Source organism: Chrysoperla carnea, chromosome 1 (assembly GCF_905475395.1).
Source record: "Chrysoperla carnea chromosome 1, inChrCarn1.1, whole genome shotgun sequence".
Taxonomy (NCBI): domain Eukaryota; kingdom Metazoa; phylum Arthropoda; class Insecta; order Neuroptera; family Chrysopidae; genus Chrysoperla; species Chrysoperla carnea.
This window is the reverse complement of record NC_058337.1, coordinates 48,262,365-48,276,168: the sequence shown is the minus strand read 5'-3', so window position 1 is coordinate 48,276,168 and position 13,804 is coordinate 48,262,365. Positions and strand designations below refer to the sequence as shown.

General features: G+C 28.4%; 1 protein-coding gene across 1 annotated transcript; it reads right to left on the bottom strand.

The window, feature by feature from the left end:
• Positions 1–883: 883 nt before the first annotated feature.
• Positions 884–6,391, bottom strand: LOC123305117 (cytochrome P450 4C1-like). The gene is made up of 11 exons (XM_044886741.1): positions 6,174–6,391; positions 6,008–6,114; positions 4,513–4,606; positions 4,084–4,272; positions 3,925–3,997; positions 3,735–3,861; positions 2,664–2,742; positions 2,287–2,399; positions 1,775–2,018; positions 1,147–1,326; positions 884–1,073 (listed from the first exon to the last, which is right to left on the bottom strand). Exons 1-11 carry the CDS (start codon positions 6,334–6,336, stop codon positions 901–903), a joined length of 1,542 nt encoding a protein of 513 aa, XP_044742676.1. The 5' UTR covers positions 6,337–6,391; the 3' UTR covers positions 884–900.
• Positions 6,392–13,804: the final 7,413 nt, after the last annotated feature.

Genomic DNA, 13,804 nt, shown 5'->3' with positions numbered 1-13,804 from the left:
GTTAGTGTACTTCAGATTCACTAAAAATATAAAAATAATAAAACTTTTAACAAAAAATAAACCGACTAAAAAAATAAATCTATTCCAAAACAAATTAATATGTACTAATAAGTAAAAAAAATAATTGCGTATTCTTCTGAATAACAAACAATAATCAAAATATTTTTTAGAGTTCACCTAAGTAAAATTAAATACAAAATATTAGACTACTTAAAAGTCAATCAAATTATTACGATAATATAATGTAGTTACAATTATTGCTATTTTTGGAGACGGTGTCAGCCAGGAAAACAACTTTGACAGAACAGTTTGCTACATTAACTTGGCTGACACCGACACCAAAAATAGCAATAATTGTAACTACATTATATTATCGTAATAATTTGATTGACTTTTCATTAGTCTAATAATTTTTGTTTCATTTTACTTAGGTGAACTCAAAAAAAATATATTTTGATTATTGTTTGTTATTCAGAAGAATACGCAATTATTTTTTTTTACTTTTTAGTGCATATTAATTTGTTTTGGAATAGATTTATTTCTTGAAGTCGGTTTTTTTTTGTTAAAAGTTTTTTAATATAGATTGTTTTTGAATTTTTAAACCTACAGTAAACAATTTTTGGAGTTTAAACAATTACAATAGGATAAAATATTAGATGTTTTCCGCAAGATTTATAATTAAAAAAAAATTTTAAATATCAAAATCTCATTGGATTATCATTTACTTATCTAAGCTTTGTAACTTATAAAATTGTGAATATTTACATAATCTATTAATTTAAAGTGATTATTAGAATTTAATAAGTTTTTATCTGTGCAATCAGATCAGCGTAGTTTTAAATATTTTGTTGCAATTGAATACAAATTGATAAAAAAAATTATTTTGTACTTAACACGTTTTTATCTACGAGATTCTAATCGTATTTGTATTCCATTTAGTGACGTTAATAACATGTATCTGCGAAATATTGGTTTAAATTTATCTCCATTATCTTCATATGCTGGCAAAATTTTAAAATTTCGAATTATATTAGACATAACTGTTTTCATTTCTAATAAAGCAAATTTTTGGCCTGAAATATATCAAAGATATAAAATACAGAATTCCCATAAAATTAAGTAACAATTTATTTAAAAAATGCTTACCTAAACAATTTCGTGGACCAGCACTGAAAGGTATGTATGCATATGGGTGTCGCCCACGTATGTTTTCTGGTAAGAATCGATCTGGATCAAATTTTTCAGGATTTTCATAAATTTTTGGATTGTGATGTACATCATAAACAAAGATGCTTGCGGTGCAACCCTTTGGTAATAGGAAATTATCTATGGATTAAAGAATAAATATTTCAGATTAGTTTTTAACACCTTAAAATCTATATCCAAACTGAAAAGAAGAATAGTAGAAGTTTTCAACTTCTCGAACAATATTTGCAAATTTGATTTGACTGTTTTATGATTTCACAAAATTTTTACATAAAATGGTCTTTATTTTCAAATTTGAGATTAGTCGGTATATTAAAAAAAGAGAAAAAAAAGTATCTGCGTAAAAGTACCTTGAACTAATTTGAAGACTATAGTAAAAAGTAAGTTAATCATTTTTTGAAAACACAAAATGAATTCAATTAAAACAACAAAAACTTCGCATTATTAGTGCAAACAATTTTTTTTAATTTGAAAACACGAATTTTTCCTATTTTTACTGTTTCATAGAACTCAATTTTTCTAGCTTAGGAAAACTCAAGGATTGCTTTGCAATTGTTGGTATACTTACTTGTTTTCAATTGAATATCAGCAGTCATTTTTCGGCTAAATGATATAACACACGGCAAGATTCGTTGAGATTCTTTAATTGTACGCTCTAAATAATTCATTTCTTGTATTTGCTTAAAACTAGGATCACCGTTTATGTCAGTTAAAATTGCACATTGTTCTTTGTATAGCTCGTTCTGAATTTCTGGATGTTCGCATAGTAAGTACATTAACAAACTGAGTTGAACAGATGTGGTGTCATGACCCTAAATTTATAAATATTTTTTATTGGTTTAAATATAAAATAATTTTGTTTTGAAAATGTGACACCTTCGACCGATTTCACACTTCTTACTCATACTTTCGATTAAAAGTCACCAAACTGGTAAATTTAGTTAAATGAGGTTCAGTTTTGTTTCAATTTTACATTTATCAGAAGATTATTTTGGGAAAATTGTACTAAATAAAGAATATAAATATGAAAGGTGAAGTCAATCGAAAGTTGGCTCAATTCGGCAAACAGACGAAACTCACAGCAAACATAAAATTTGTTACTTCGTCAATAATCTCTTTATCAGTCAAAGGTTCGCCGCTTAAATGTGTTGATTGTAAAAGTAGATCTAAGAATATTATCCTTTTTTTGGAACCTAAAAATCAGAATGTTTAAATAAATATTTATATATAGGGAGCATCGAATTTCACCTCCATATAAATCGTACCGCTTTTTAGATTTTCCACTAAATAATCAAATTTTCTACGCTTATAACACATAACAATGAAATCTTCTGGAGCTTATCTTCTGGTGCCGAAAAAATAGATATTTTTGTGGAAAATTAAAAAGTGGTACACTTCACTTTTTAGTCAACACTTCCTTAATTATAACAACAAATTACTGAATTGTATTTACATACCCAAGCAGACATTGGAATTGTCATCAATTATATTATTATTATTATTTTCAATCAATTCTTCACGTCTTTGTTGGATTATCTGTAACAAAAGTTCGAACGTGAATTTTAATTTGGTCTACCGTTGATTAGCTTGCCACTCCAGAAAATCGGTCTTGATGGCGAGCTTTCGCTCGCTAGGAAATAAAAGCTATAGACGTTTTGTCAAACTAATTTACAGTCGGGGTATTCAGTCGTGTATGAACAATAGACCACTATTAGCACAAGTGATGTTTATACGAGGACGAAGCTACGGGAAGTTTGTTTGAAAAAGGTTCTATACTGGCCTAATTTTAAATATAAATAATGATCAAAGTTTTGGCAATGAAAATTGTCAAGGTCAAATCAAATAAAAACCTTGAAGTTTGAAGTCAAACTATAAATTAATAAGTTTTTCGTAGTTATATGTCTACAACTTTAAGAAATTGTGTAGAAAAGTCTAAAAAATAGAAAGGACTCAAGGTATAACTGAAAAACTAAAAAGTCAGGATAATGATGTTTCGAGCCTTAAACTGAACTCTAGATATCATGTATATCTTGGAACTGTTTCATATGCCGAAATAAAATTTCACGCACTTCAAGCATGCCTTTGAAGTAGATATACAGGATAATTTCTTTTGCAATTATATGTCGAAAACGGCATGGAAAATAAAAAAATGAAAATTCTTAATTGGAATGAAAAGTGGTAGTTAGTTTTTCTTATTATGGGGCGACTTCATAATCAAGTTTTAAGAGTTTGGTTTTTTTAAAGGTAACTGCTGTTCTTTTTCGCAACAAAGTAACTTTTGTTTGAATTTTAATATTTATTTTTAATTTAATTCTTAAATCTCTGATGTAGCTATATAATAGATTTTTTTATGGCTACACCGGAGATTTAGGAATTTTCAGTTACGTTTAAAAAAACAAAGTTGACTCCTGTTTGACCATCAAGGCGTCATTCATTTAGAAAAACTAAATACCATATTTTCATTCCTATTTCATTTTTTATTCTAAAAGATTTATCATTTTAAATTAAGAAAAAATCGAATAACTTACTTTGGTTGTATGTGTGTTTAATATTTTTAATGCTTCTTCTTGTTTACGTCCAGCTTTTGTGTATGGAAATATAAATGGTATTTGTTGAAGAAAATTTAATCCACGATTTATAACGATTCTTTGTAGACTACAATTAACCAAAATAGATGAAATGAAATATCTTTACAAATCACAACAGAATAATACTTACTCATCAACCGCTTCCACGTAGGCATTGCCCTCTAATTTCGTTTGTGATTCTATTTTAACACCCATAGCAGTTTCTATTAAATATAAAATAAACCATTTGTAAGGTGAATTTAAATTCTGTGAAATTCATCATCGCAAACAACTTTTTATTTAAACTTACCGCAAATAACATCCAACGCAAATAGTTTCATGATGTGCCCAATATCAAAGTTTTTATTTGTATTAGCATGCTCCTTCAAAATATCTATTAAAACATTAGTCTGTTCAACGAATACTTCGAAAAATTTTTGAAGGATATCAAAATGAAATGCTGGAGTGACTAATTTCCGAGTTTCTCGCCAATGTGATCCTATTTTAAAACATAAAAATATTTAGTTTAAATAAACTTGACCATTGATTTAAGCGTAAAAACACAAGGGAAATAGAAAAAATTATTTTACGCACTGGGTGGAAATTGGACAATAATTTTTTCAAATTATTTAAGGTTTTCTTTACAGACATCTGAAGTAAATTTTACAACCTGATCTGATAACTATTTTTACGAATTATACTTGATATTATTGTTTATTGCTTGACAAAAGTGTATTACCTTTACTCAAAAATATACCATCACCAAGCCATGGCTTCAAAAATACATCAAGAGTCGTAGGTTTTTCAATAACTTCATTACTTCTCAAAATCATCTGAAAAATTGGTTAGTTAGTAGCCTGAACGATAACTTTATAACTTTATAGAACCATTCTTAGGGGAAGGAATCTCTGCTATGCTTCTCTGGGCGAATGTTTGCTTAAATTTCAGTAAAAGATTATACAAAAATCGGCTAATAAAGAAAAATGAAAAAAACAGCTCGTATTTCATGGAATGTGTTTCTTGGGTGTCAAATATCATTAGTAAGGCATGAGTTAGTGGTGCGAATGTTTCTATTTGTTAATAAACAATTAATTGTTAATTCATGAAATTCGCCTTATAAAATTAACTGAAACAATTTAATAAATAGGCAACTTGTATAACTTATCTATATTATTGCAGTGTATGTTATACAAACGTTTATAGGTTACATTGTTACGAACTGTGATGTGTAGTAATTATTTGAATTTTTAATTGTTAGATACAATTTTTGTTTACCAAGACATAAATTATACATAAATGTCAGCATAAGTACGAATTTTGTTAGTATGAACATAAAATTAATGGTGTCCTACTAATTAAATACATCCTGTCATACTAATTAAATAAAAGTAAGTACCTATGCTAAATGCATTATCAAAGATAATAAATAAGAACATAAATCGGATAAAATTTCGAATTTTTCCACAATTTCCTAGATCAATTTTGTATTAAATGAATACTTATTTCGACTACCATCAGTATGATTTAGCTAATCGTAATTACTCTTATAAATAGTGTACGTACTCGTTGCTTTTTTGCTGAAGATTTGAAAGCACGTATTACACAGGAAAGACGTATTCAATAACATAGATAAGTAAGACAAGTTGCTTATTTTATAAATTGTTTAAGGTAACTTCATACGGCGAATTTCATTAATTAACAATTTATTGTTTATTATCAAATAAAAACATTTGCTCAACTAACTCATACTTTACTATTGATATTTGGCATTAAAGAAACACATTCCATGAGGATTTAACAAAATGCGAGCGGTTTCTTTCATTTTCCATTATGAGCCATTTTTGTAACATCTTTAACTGTACTATATATATTTATGTATATGACATTTATCTCTAATTGACCTCCTTAAGTTATGCAAAATATGCAATTTCTATACATTTACTTGCGCTCTCGTCATATTTATAAAAATATTTGCATGGCAGAGACAAAACTTTTTTTTAAATCAATGTTTTCAGCACTAACCCCAGAAAATTTTCAAAGTTTATTGGGATTGATTTATTTAAGTCAAACTCATAGGTCAAAACTTATAGGTAGATACTCGAACTTATCGGTGGGTGCAAATATTATATGTAACTTTTCACTTTTAATTTTATGCCTTATTGTACCACCATCGATGGTGACGTTTTATGCACCCAGTGAATACGTTCTATTTTATAGTATATTGTAATAGATACCTCAATGTCTTCTGGATCACATAGAAAAACTGTTATTCTACCAGGAACATGTATCTTGAACACTGTACCAAAAGTTTTTCGAAGTTTTTTCAAAAACTCAAAAATACCTAAATAAAATTTTTAATAATTGACTTTTTATAAAATTATATTTGAATATTCGTATTACCTTCTTTCTCTCTCCCAATATCCAGTATATTCCCAACAATTGGTAAAGATTTTGGTCCAGGTATTGGTTCTGTTAATTTTGTTAACGCTATTATAGGTAAATCAAAGTATACCCATAATACAAGAATAAGTGTTAAAATAAAAATTATCACTTCGGGTATCATTGTGTAAAGCAAACATTCACAAACTATCAAAAAAAGAAAAATAATTTTTATGATCGTTGCGTTGGCAGGTACTTATAATGAAATGAAATCAGTAATCTCAAAATTAAAAATTTAATTCCTACTTTTTTATTTATAATTATTAATATATAGATACTTAAAAACTCTTAGTAATTTACTATATTTAGGAAATTTACAGAGCAGGATCGTACTTATAATCTAGTAGAAACTAAAAAAACTCTCGAAGGCATGTATTTTTGGTTTTGTTTGCACGATATGAAATTAAAAATTTATAATATTGAGGTCCTGGAATTAAATAATGTATTTTTATGTTTTTTGGGACGCTGAACTAACCCATTTCGAAAATTTGTTGATGTTAAGGTTATTTCTGATGTATCTTTTTTTCATACCACTGAATGGAAATGACCTGAAGCTGGATAGAGGTACTGGCTGGTACTGGAGGTACGGCTGGACTGGTGCCCCCGGCACTTTCTTGACACTAACTGTGCATACATACAAATTTTCATGACTCTAGCTCCATTTGTAGGGGATTTAGAGTTAGGCAAGTATTAAAAAACGTCGAAAAAAGTGATTTTTCACCTCGCAATACTCTTCAAACGTCTGAAATCAAACGATTTTAAAATATCTTTCGGTCTGGTACCTAACCAACCCTATATATCGAATTTCAGTGTCATTGAACCAAAGAAGGCTGCTTGAGATATCCAAATATATTATCCTAAAAAACAAATTGCTCTTTAAGGGTCAAGAAACGGATTTATAAGCCTCAAGCCTATATGTTCAGAAAAAATTTAGCTAATAGCTGCTATATTTTTGAAAATAGGTATGTATAATATCGATATTTAAAAAATTATTAATCCTTTTAATTTCAAAACTGGCGTTAGCAATTGCTATATAGCCATTAACAAAATACATTTAAAATAGAGGAGCTCCTTATAAAAAATCAAATACACCAAATTGGGCAAGGCATTATAATGGCACAAAATTTAGATTTTTTCGCTTTAGCTATATTTGAAATTAGAAATTATAATAGCATGGAAAGTTGTTGGAATTCAATTTTTCGATACAGTACAACTAAAAAATTAAAACACATTAAAGCAAGAATGTCCACGGCTTCATGGTTTAAACTAAAATTGAGCCAAACGAAATTTTAGAAACTTTCTTTAGAATGTTCCTGAATTTAAAATGTTTATATTTTAATTTCAGTCATAGAAAAATAATTTTAAATACTTTATATAAGCCCTTTTACAAATTCATGTAAAAACATTATGATAAAAATGTATGACCAATATTCTAATGTTATCAGACGACTTGGTATAGTGATGTTATACTATCAGGTGAATGATTTATAAAAAATTGATAAGAATAATGACTGAGTGTGTCAATTGTGAAATGAGATAATAAATTAAATCTTCATTAGAAATTCACTCAATTACTGCTTGTCCAGAAATTTGAACAACACTATCAAACACTATTCTCCTTTTATATAAATAATGATCGGTTGTTATATTTATAATGAGCGTTTACCTCCAAAGAATCTTTTAAATAGAGTTTTCAACGGGTCTTATAGATTTTAAAAATCTTAGACAAGGTTGCTCCCGTATGACAAACATAGATTTGAAATTTCTCCAAAGAGCACTAAAACTCTTTTTTAAATGCAGCTCCGTCAATTTTTATATGTTTAATAAGACCTGTAAAAAAATATTCCAAAATTACAGTGAACTTATTGGTTTTAGAAAACAAAATTAAATACAAAAGGACTTAAGAGTTGAAGAATTATCAAGGTTTTTTTATACCTTACTTGAGAATTTTTCATGTAAATTCCTCTCAGTAAGAAACTAGGTAAAATGTTTTTAATTTCAACCAGCCATTATCCGTCCTTGTCACTAATCAATTCTCTTAAAACTCTTTGCCCCTTCAACCGTGAAGGTTTATCAATATTTACTTCTAAAAGCCTTCAATTTCGTATTAAATTCATAGTTTCTGGGTGATCCGGTAATTTAGGAACATCTTGTATATATTTATAAATACAATTTTGAGTGGGTAACAGTCAATAAATACTAAATCAATATCTAATAATTATGGGACATTGTTGATCAGTCTTTGTGTCTGATTTCTGAAGTTTCAGTAACGATTATGGACAAAATACGTAAGACAGACAAATAAGTACAATTCTAAAATAACTAAGAAAATCTACTTTATTACTTGCGTAGATAATAAATATTTATATTATAGTAATTTCATGTAAATTAAAAATTAAAAAATAATATTTTTTTGTTTGTTTTTCGTATCCTAATATTCTACTATCAATTCCTGAAGAAACTAAAAATAGGTTTGCTATACAAATATTTAAACTATAGTTGAAATTATAGTAAACTATTTACGTAAATCTAAATCTTAAATCTAGTAAACTTTGTCTATTTAGCTTATTTACTCTTTCACTATCGTCAAAGACTGTATAAGAGATTGATCACTTCAATCTTCGTCGGGTGTCGTTCAAGACGAAGCAAGTAATTGTACTGAACCGCAGAATTTCCTCGAGACAACGGCCAATGTTGTCCTTGGGCACGCACGGATATTCACTAATTGCTTGTAGCAGTTTCTACAACTGCCAGTAAATTTTGGAAAAAATTTAAATTTAATTGTTTTTTATCAGACCAGATGTATGTAAATTCCCAGATATTTCACTACCTTTGCCTGTGAAAAACTGTCATTGTTCATTTTTACAGTTAAGGAAGTTTCTCTTCTCAAAGTGAATGTTACTTGAACGGATTGTTGTCCATTTAATTGAATACTCTAATTTTGTACTCAGTTAAAATAGGCATCATGTAACAAAATGATAATGATGTAACATGCCTCCTCTCGGCATTCATTTTTGTAATTGGTCTATTAAACTGCCGATACTGATCACCGTTCGGTTTGTAACATTTAATATTACATGAATAAAATTATTTTCTACTCTTTAGTCCACATCTTAATAAAGCATGTCAATTCCTATGCTAACCTAGCAAATGGCTCCCGTGGTATCCACAAATCAAATTTGTATTTCGTACCGAATTTTCCAATTACGACAAGATGTAAGGTACATGGCACATTTTTTATTGCTTCAATCGACCATCGTTATCGAAATAATACATCGTGTGAAATCAATTTTTGGATAACATCAAAAACTACGAAAATATAAAGAATTTTAATATACTGAGAGAGATCTATCACATGGTGACATTAACTTGCGAGCACCGTATAGTCGACATATATATCAAAGATTGTTTTACAAGAAAGAGGTAAAATTATTTAATTGGGTGGAAGACTGGTATCGAATTTGCCACATTACCTAATCATAAAAATGGTAAAGTAGACTTGATATCATAACAAAATTTGAAAGTTAAATTAAAAAAGATTAAAAAACGAAGAAGTTATAAGCATTCAAGGATTGTTGCCCGTGTCTTTCTATGTAATCTCTATGGCGAAATATTCTAACGTTCTAATTCTTTACCTGAAGTGATTAACAAATTTTAGTCATTATTTTCATCTTTTCTATCTTTTGTGATTATCAATTGGTTTAGATTTTTGCAGTGCCGGATTAAGCTCATCGGGGGCCCTAGGCCAATAAAATTTTGGGGCCCCCCTTTTTTGAATAATTGTAAAATTAATCGTTATTTTGAATATTTTGAGTTTCAAAATACGTATTATCATGAAATAAATTGGTTGAAAAGAAATTTTTACGAAATTTGAAAAAAAAAAAAACTTGAAATTGAAAATTTTTGTTCAAAAATAATCATATCAGATTTTCAGCACTGGATTTTTGTTTCAAATCACGTCCCTTTCGTGTACTTTTTTACCATTTTATTGAAGTTGAAATATCCTACCAATACCATTCGTGATATATGATAGTTCAAAAGCGATATCCATCTCTATGTAGCTTAATACATAATGAACTCCTTTTTGCACACAGAGCTGCTATATGTTTTTTCCCTTGGTTTGATGTAAGTATTCCACACAAGATGTCATATGAGTGGCAAAAATAGCAATTTTCTCATACACACACTTTTTAAATTATTTAATTTTACAGGATGGGATTTAAAAACTACGTGATTTTTGTCGATTTTTTTTACCATCGTGGACGTCGACATAATGCATGATAACGCGTATGCTAACGATAACGTATGATAACGCGTGAATTCCATCCGATATTTAATATCAATCAAAATGAATGGAATCCCGACTGAGACGCATATAAATGTGTGGTAGGGAAGAGTTACTTCGATTTTGGCCGATTCGTGTAAAAGCTATAGAATGTAACATATTTCATTTGAAACATTTTTTGTTCTATACAGAACTGTTACGGCAGAAATAATTCTTGAGTAAAGTAATGGAACAGATGGATATTCTTTTAGGTGAAACATTTTTTTAAGAAGCTCTGGTTATTGTTTAGTATTTGCAACGAATCTAACGATGGATGACCTTAACTTTGACGTTGACTTCGGATTTAGATAGTTTGATGACAAATTCAACAAAAACTAAAAATCCTCTTTTGTACATTGTACAGTGCAAACGTATTATTATTTGCAAATATGGACTTAGGTCTAAGTAAAAAAAATATTTTCCAATAACCTGGAATGTCTCACCTAATAGAATATCCACCAGTTCCCTTACTGTACAATATTTGTTTTGTGCCTTTTTCTGCACGAATCAACAATAAAAATAGGACCACCGATTATAATTTTTAATTTAGTTTGTGTACTAAAAACTATAATCTGTGAATAGGATTTTTCACTTGAAATTTTGAAGTTGACGACTCTCATAGAGTACTATGGTCATTTCAAGATCACATTAACATGTTCTCTAAATAGATTTTTTGATTCTTGAAATTATTGTTTTTAACATTTTTCAAAAAAATTCCTGCCGGAAAGTTCTTTGAGCGCCCGTTTACTCTTATGACACCCAATATAAATCTTATAAATTAATTTGATAACGAATATCAGAACCTTTTCATTGCATGTAGTCAAATTGATGTTCTGGAATGCTTCAACAGATGTCAGTTTGTACATGTATTTATTTGCGTAACATATGAAACGATCCTAAAATATTATCAGTAAAGAAAGGGAGTATCAATCTTGATACTCCCTTTCTTTTAATTCGTAGGGTCTGTGATTACACTACGTAGGCAGCTATGTAAGTTTGTTTGTTTTCCTAAAAGTGAACAGGGATTTTTTTTACCATGGCTGAATTTACGTATGCGAGAGAAGTTTATGAATCTTTTAAAACACAAGAAAAGGTCAAAAACAAAAGTTTTTAATTTTCAAAAATAGAAATTTTTTTGTCTGTAAAATAAAACCATAAATGCTCATAAAATTTGAAATTAATTAAGTGTAGGATAAACGATTATTATGGAAAAGTCATTTTTGTGATACGGTTCTGATTATTTAGTCTTATCATATTTATATTTTCATTTCCTCAACAATAGCTTGTTTGATAAAGTTTTTAATGTTTGTATATTAAATTATGTTTTGGCTAATAATTAGCACGAGTGCCTTTTATCTTGTACAGATGAAAACGCGTAAAAAAAGAATCGTGATGGATGTATGGTGTAACGAATGGTTACTGATAAAAACCTATGCCCATATTAAGGTATTTCGATACCGTAAAAACGAAAACGATACAAAAAATTAAAAATTTTATTTATCAATTAGTCACTCTTTTTCAACTTTCTTTTGTGCAAATTCATATTGATTTTCAGAACGGTTTATAACATTTTGAACGGATTTTCAAAAACACATTTCTCATAAACCGTAACGAACCGTAACGAAAGAACCGATATAAATTTTTACAAAAGGCGCATAAAAGGATAAATTGATAAATAAAATTTTTAATCTTTGGTACCATGTTAAATACATTTAATGTTATAAGTATAACACTTAGAATGGTTTAAGTTTTGGATATATTTTTGACTGAGTGTAATATACATATAATATATCGGTTTTTCATTTGTATGCATAGTTTTATTTAAACTATTAATACTCCAGTAAACGAGGATTAAACCTCTAAATTCTTTCCTATAACTCCGATTGACCTGAAAATTTGACGGTATGCAGAGTGTAGCATTTCACCAGGGGGTGGTAACTACCCTTTCTAGGGGGTGCAAAATGTATGTTGAAAATGATAACGAGAATCGATCGAGTATGAATTCGAAGCAAAAAGTTCATTTAAATATTTTCCGAAAAGAATTTCCGAGTTATTGGCGATTGAAATTCAGAGTATTTAACATCAAATAACTGTTTACTAATAAACTTGACATTTTTTGAAAAAAGTATATCGTGCACTTTTTAAAGTACTATAAAAAACCATGAAAATGAAAAAAGTTTCAAGGCATTTGCACGAGAATTAACGGGGTTATAATTAAAAGAATGTTTCTCGCACCTTTTTTCTGCTTTATTCAGCAAAAAAACTGATGAATTTACCACGGGAACTAAAATTAATCGTTACCGCTTTCCAATTTACTTTATTTAGGTACTGAAAATTTGTCTTTATCGTTAAAAAACTCGAAAACTAATACAGTTACAAGAAAAATTTAGCTCTGCTCCTGCAATATTGTAAGATTGCAGGAACAGAATTGTAATATTTTGCAAACTTTTTTTGTAACTTTCTTATTTTTCGAGTTATTTAACAATAAAGACATATTTTCTTTTTTCTTTTTTTTTTTCGAAAAATTTGTTTGCAATTCCAATATTTCAAAAAATATATATCAGAAACTACTAAAACCTTTTTGACCATATTGTCAGTAGGTTTAGGTATACGTACCTAAATGAAGTAAATTTGAAAGTGGCAAACATTAATTTTAGTTGACTTGATTAATTCATCACTTTTTGTGAAGAATAAAACGTAAAAAAAGGTTCAAAAAACTTCCTTTTCATTATAAATCCGTTAATTTTCGTGCAAATGACTTTAAACTTTTTTTCATTTTCAAGGTTTTTTATGGTACTTTAAAAAGTGTGCAGAGTACTTTTTGCAAAAAGCGTCCAATTTTTCAATTATTTGAGAGCTAAGTACTCCGAATTTCAATCGCCAATAGCTCGGAAAGTATTGATTTTTCGAAATATGAATGACATTTTTGGCTTAGATTTTATCGCTCTATCCATTACCGTTGCCATTTTCAATATATATTTTTCCGCCGCTAGGCACCAAATAACTTTTGATTTAAAGGGTGAACAAAGCTTAATCGAAAATTTTTACAGAAGTATAAATAATGAGACTTAGAAAGTTCTTAATTTTTGTATGATTATAAAGCTTTAAGCTTGGTTAATATTGATAAAAGTAGGTGTTTTATGTAAATGGTAATATTTTTAAAAGCACTATTGACTAAAAACTAACACTTATTACGACTTCTCTATATACCACCATGTAAAAAGGGCATTATTATTAAGTATAAAAAAATGAAAATAACTTTTTCCGT

Excerpts from the sequence above, each read along its gene's own strand:
- LOC123305117 (XM_044886741.1), bottom strand. The coding sequence starts at position 6,336 with ATGATACCCGAAGTGATAATTTTTATTTTAACACTTATTCTTGTATTA. Across the intron at positions 4,607-6,007 it reads GTGATCCAGAAGACATTGAG|ATGATTTTGAGAAGTAATGA; the intron begins GTATCTATTACA and ends CCAATTTTTCAG. Across the intron at positions 2,743-3,734 it reads TAAACACACATACAACCAAA|ATAATCCAACAAAGACGTGA; the intron begins GTAAGTTATTCG and ends CTTTTGTTACAG.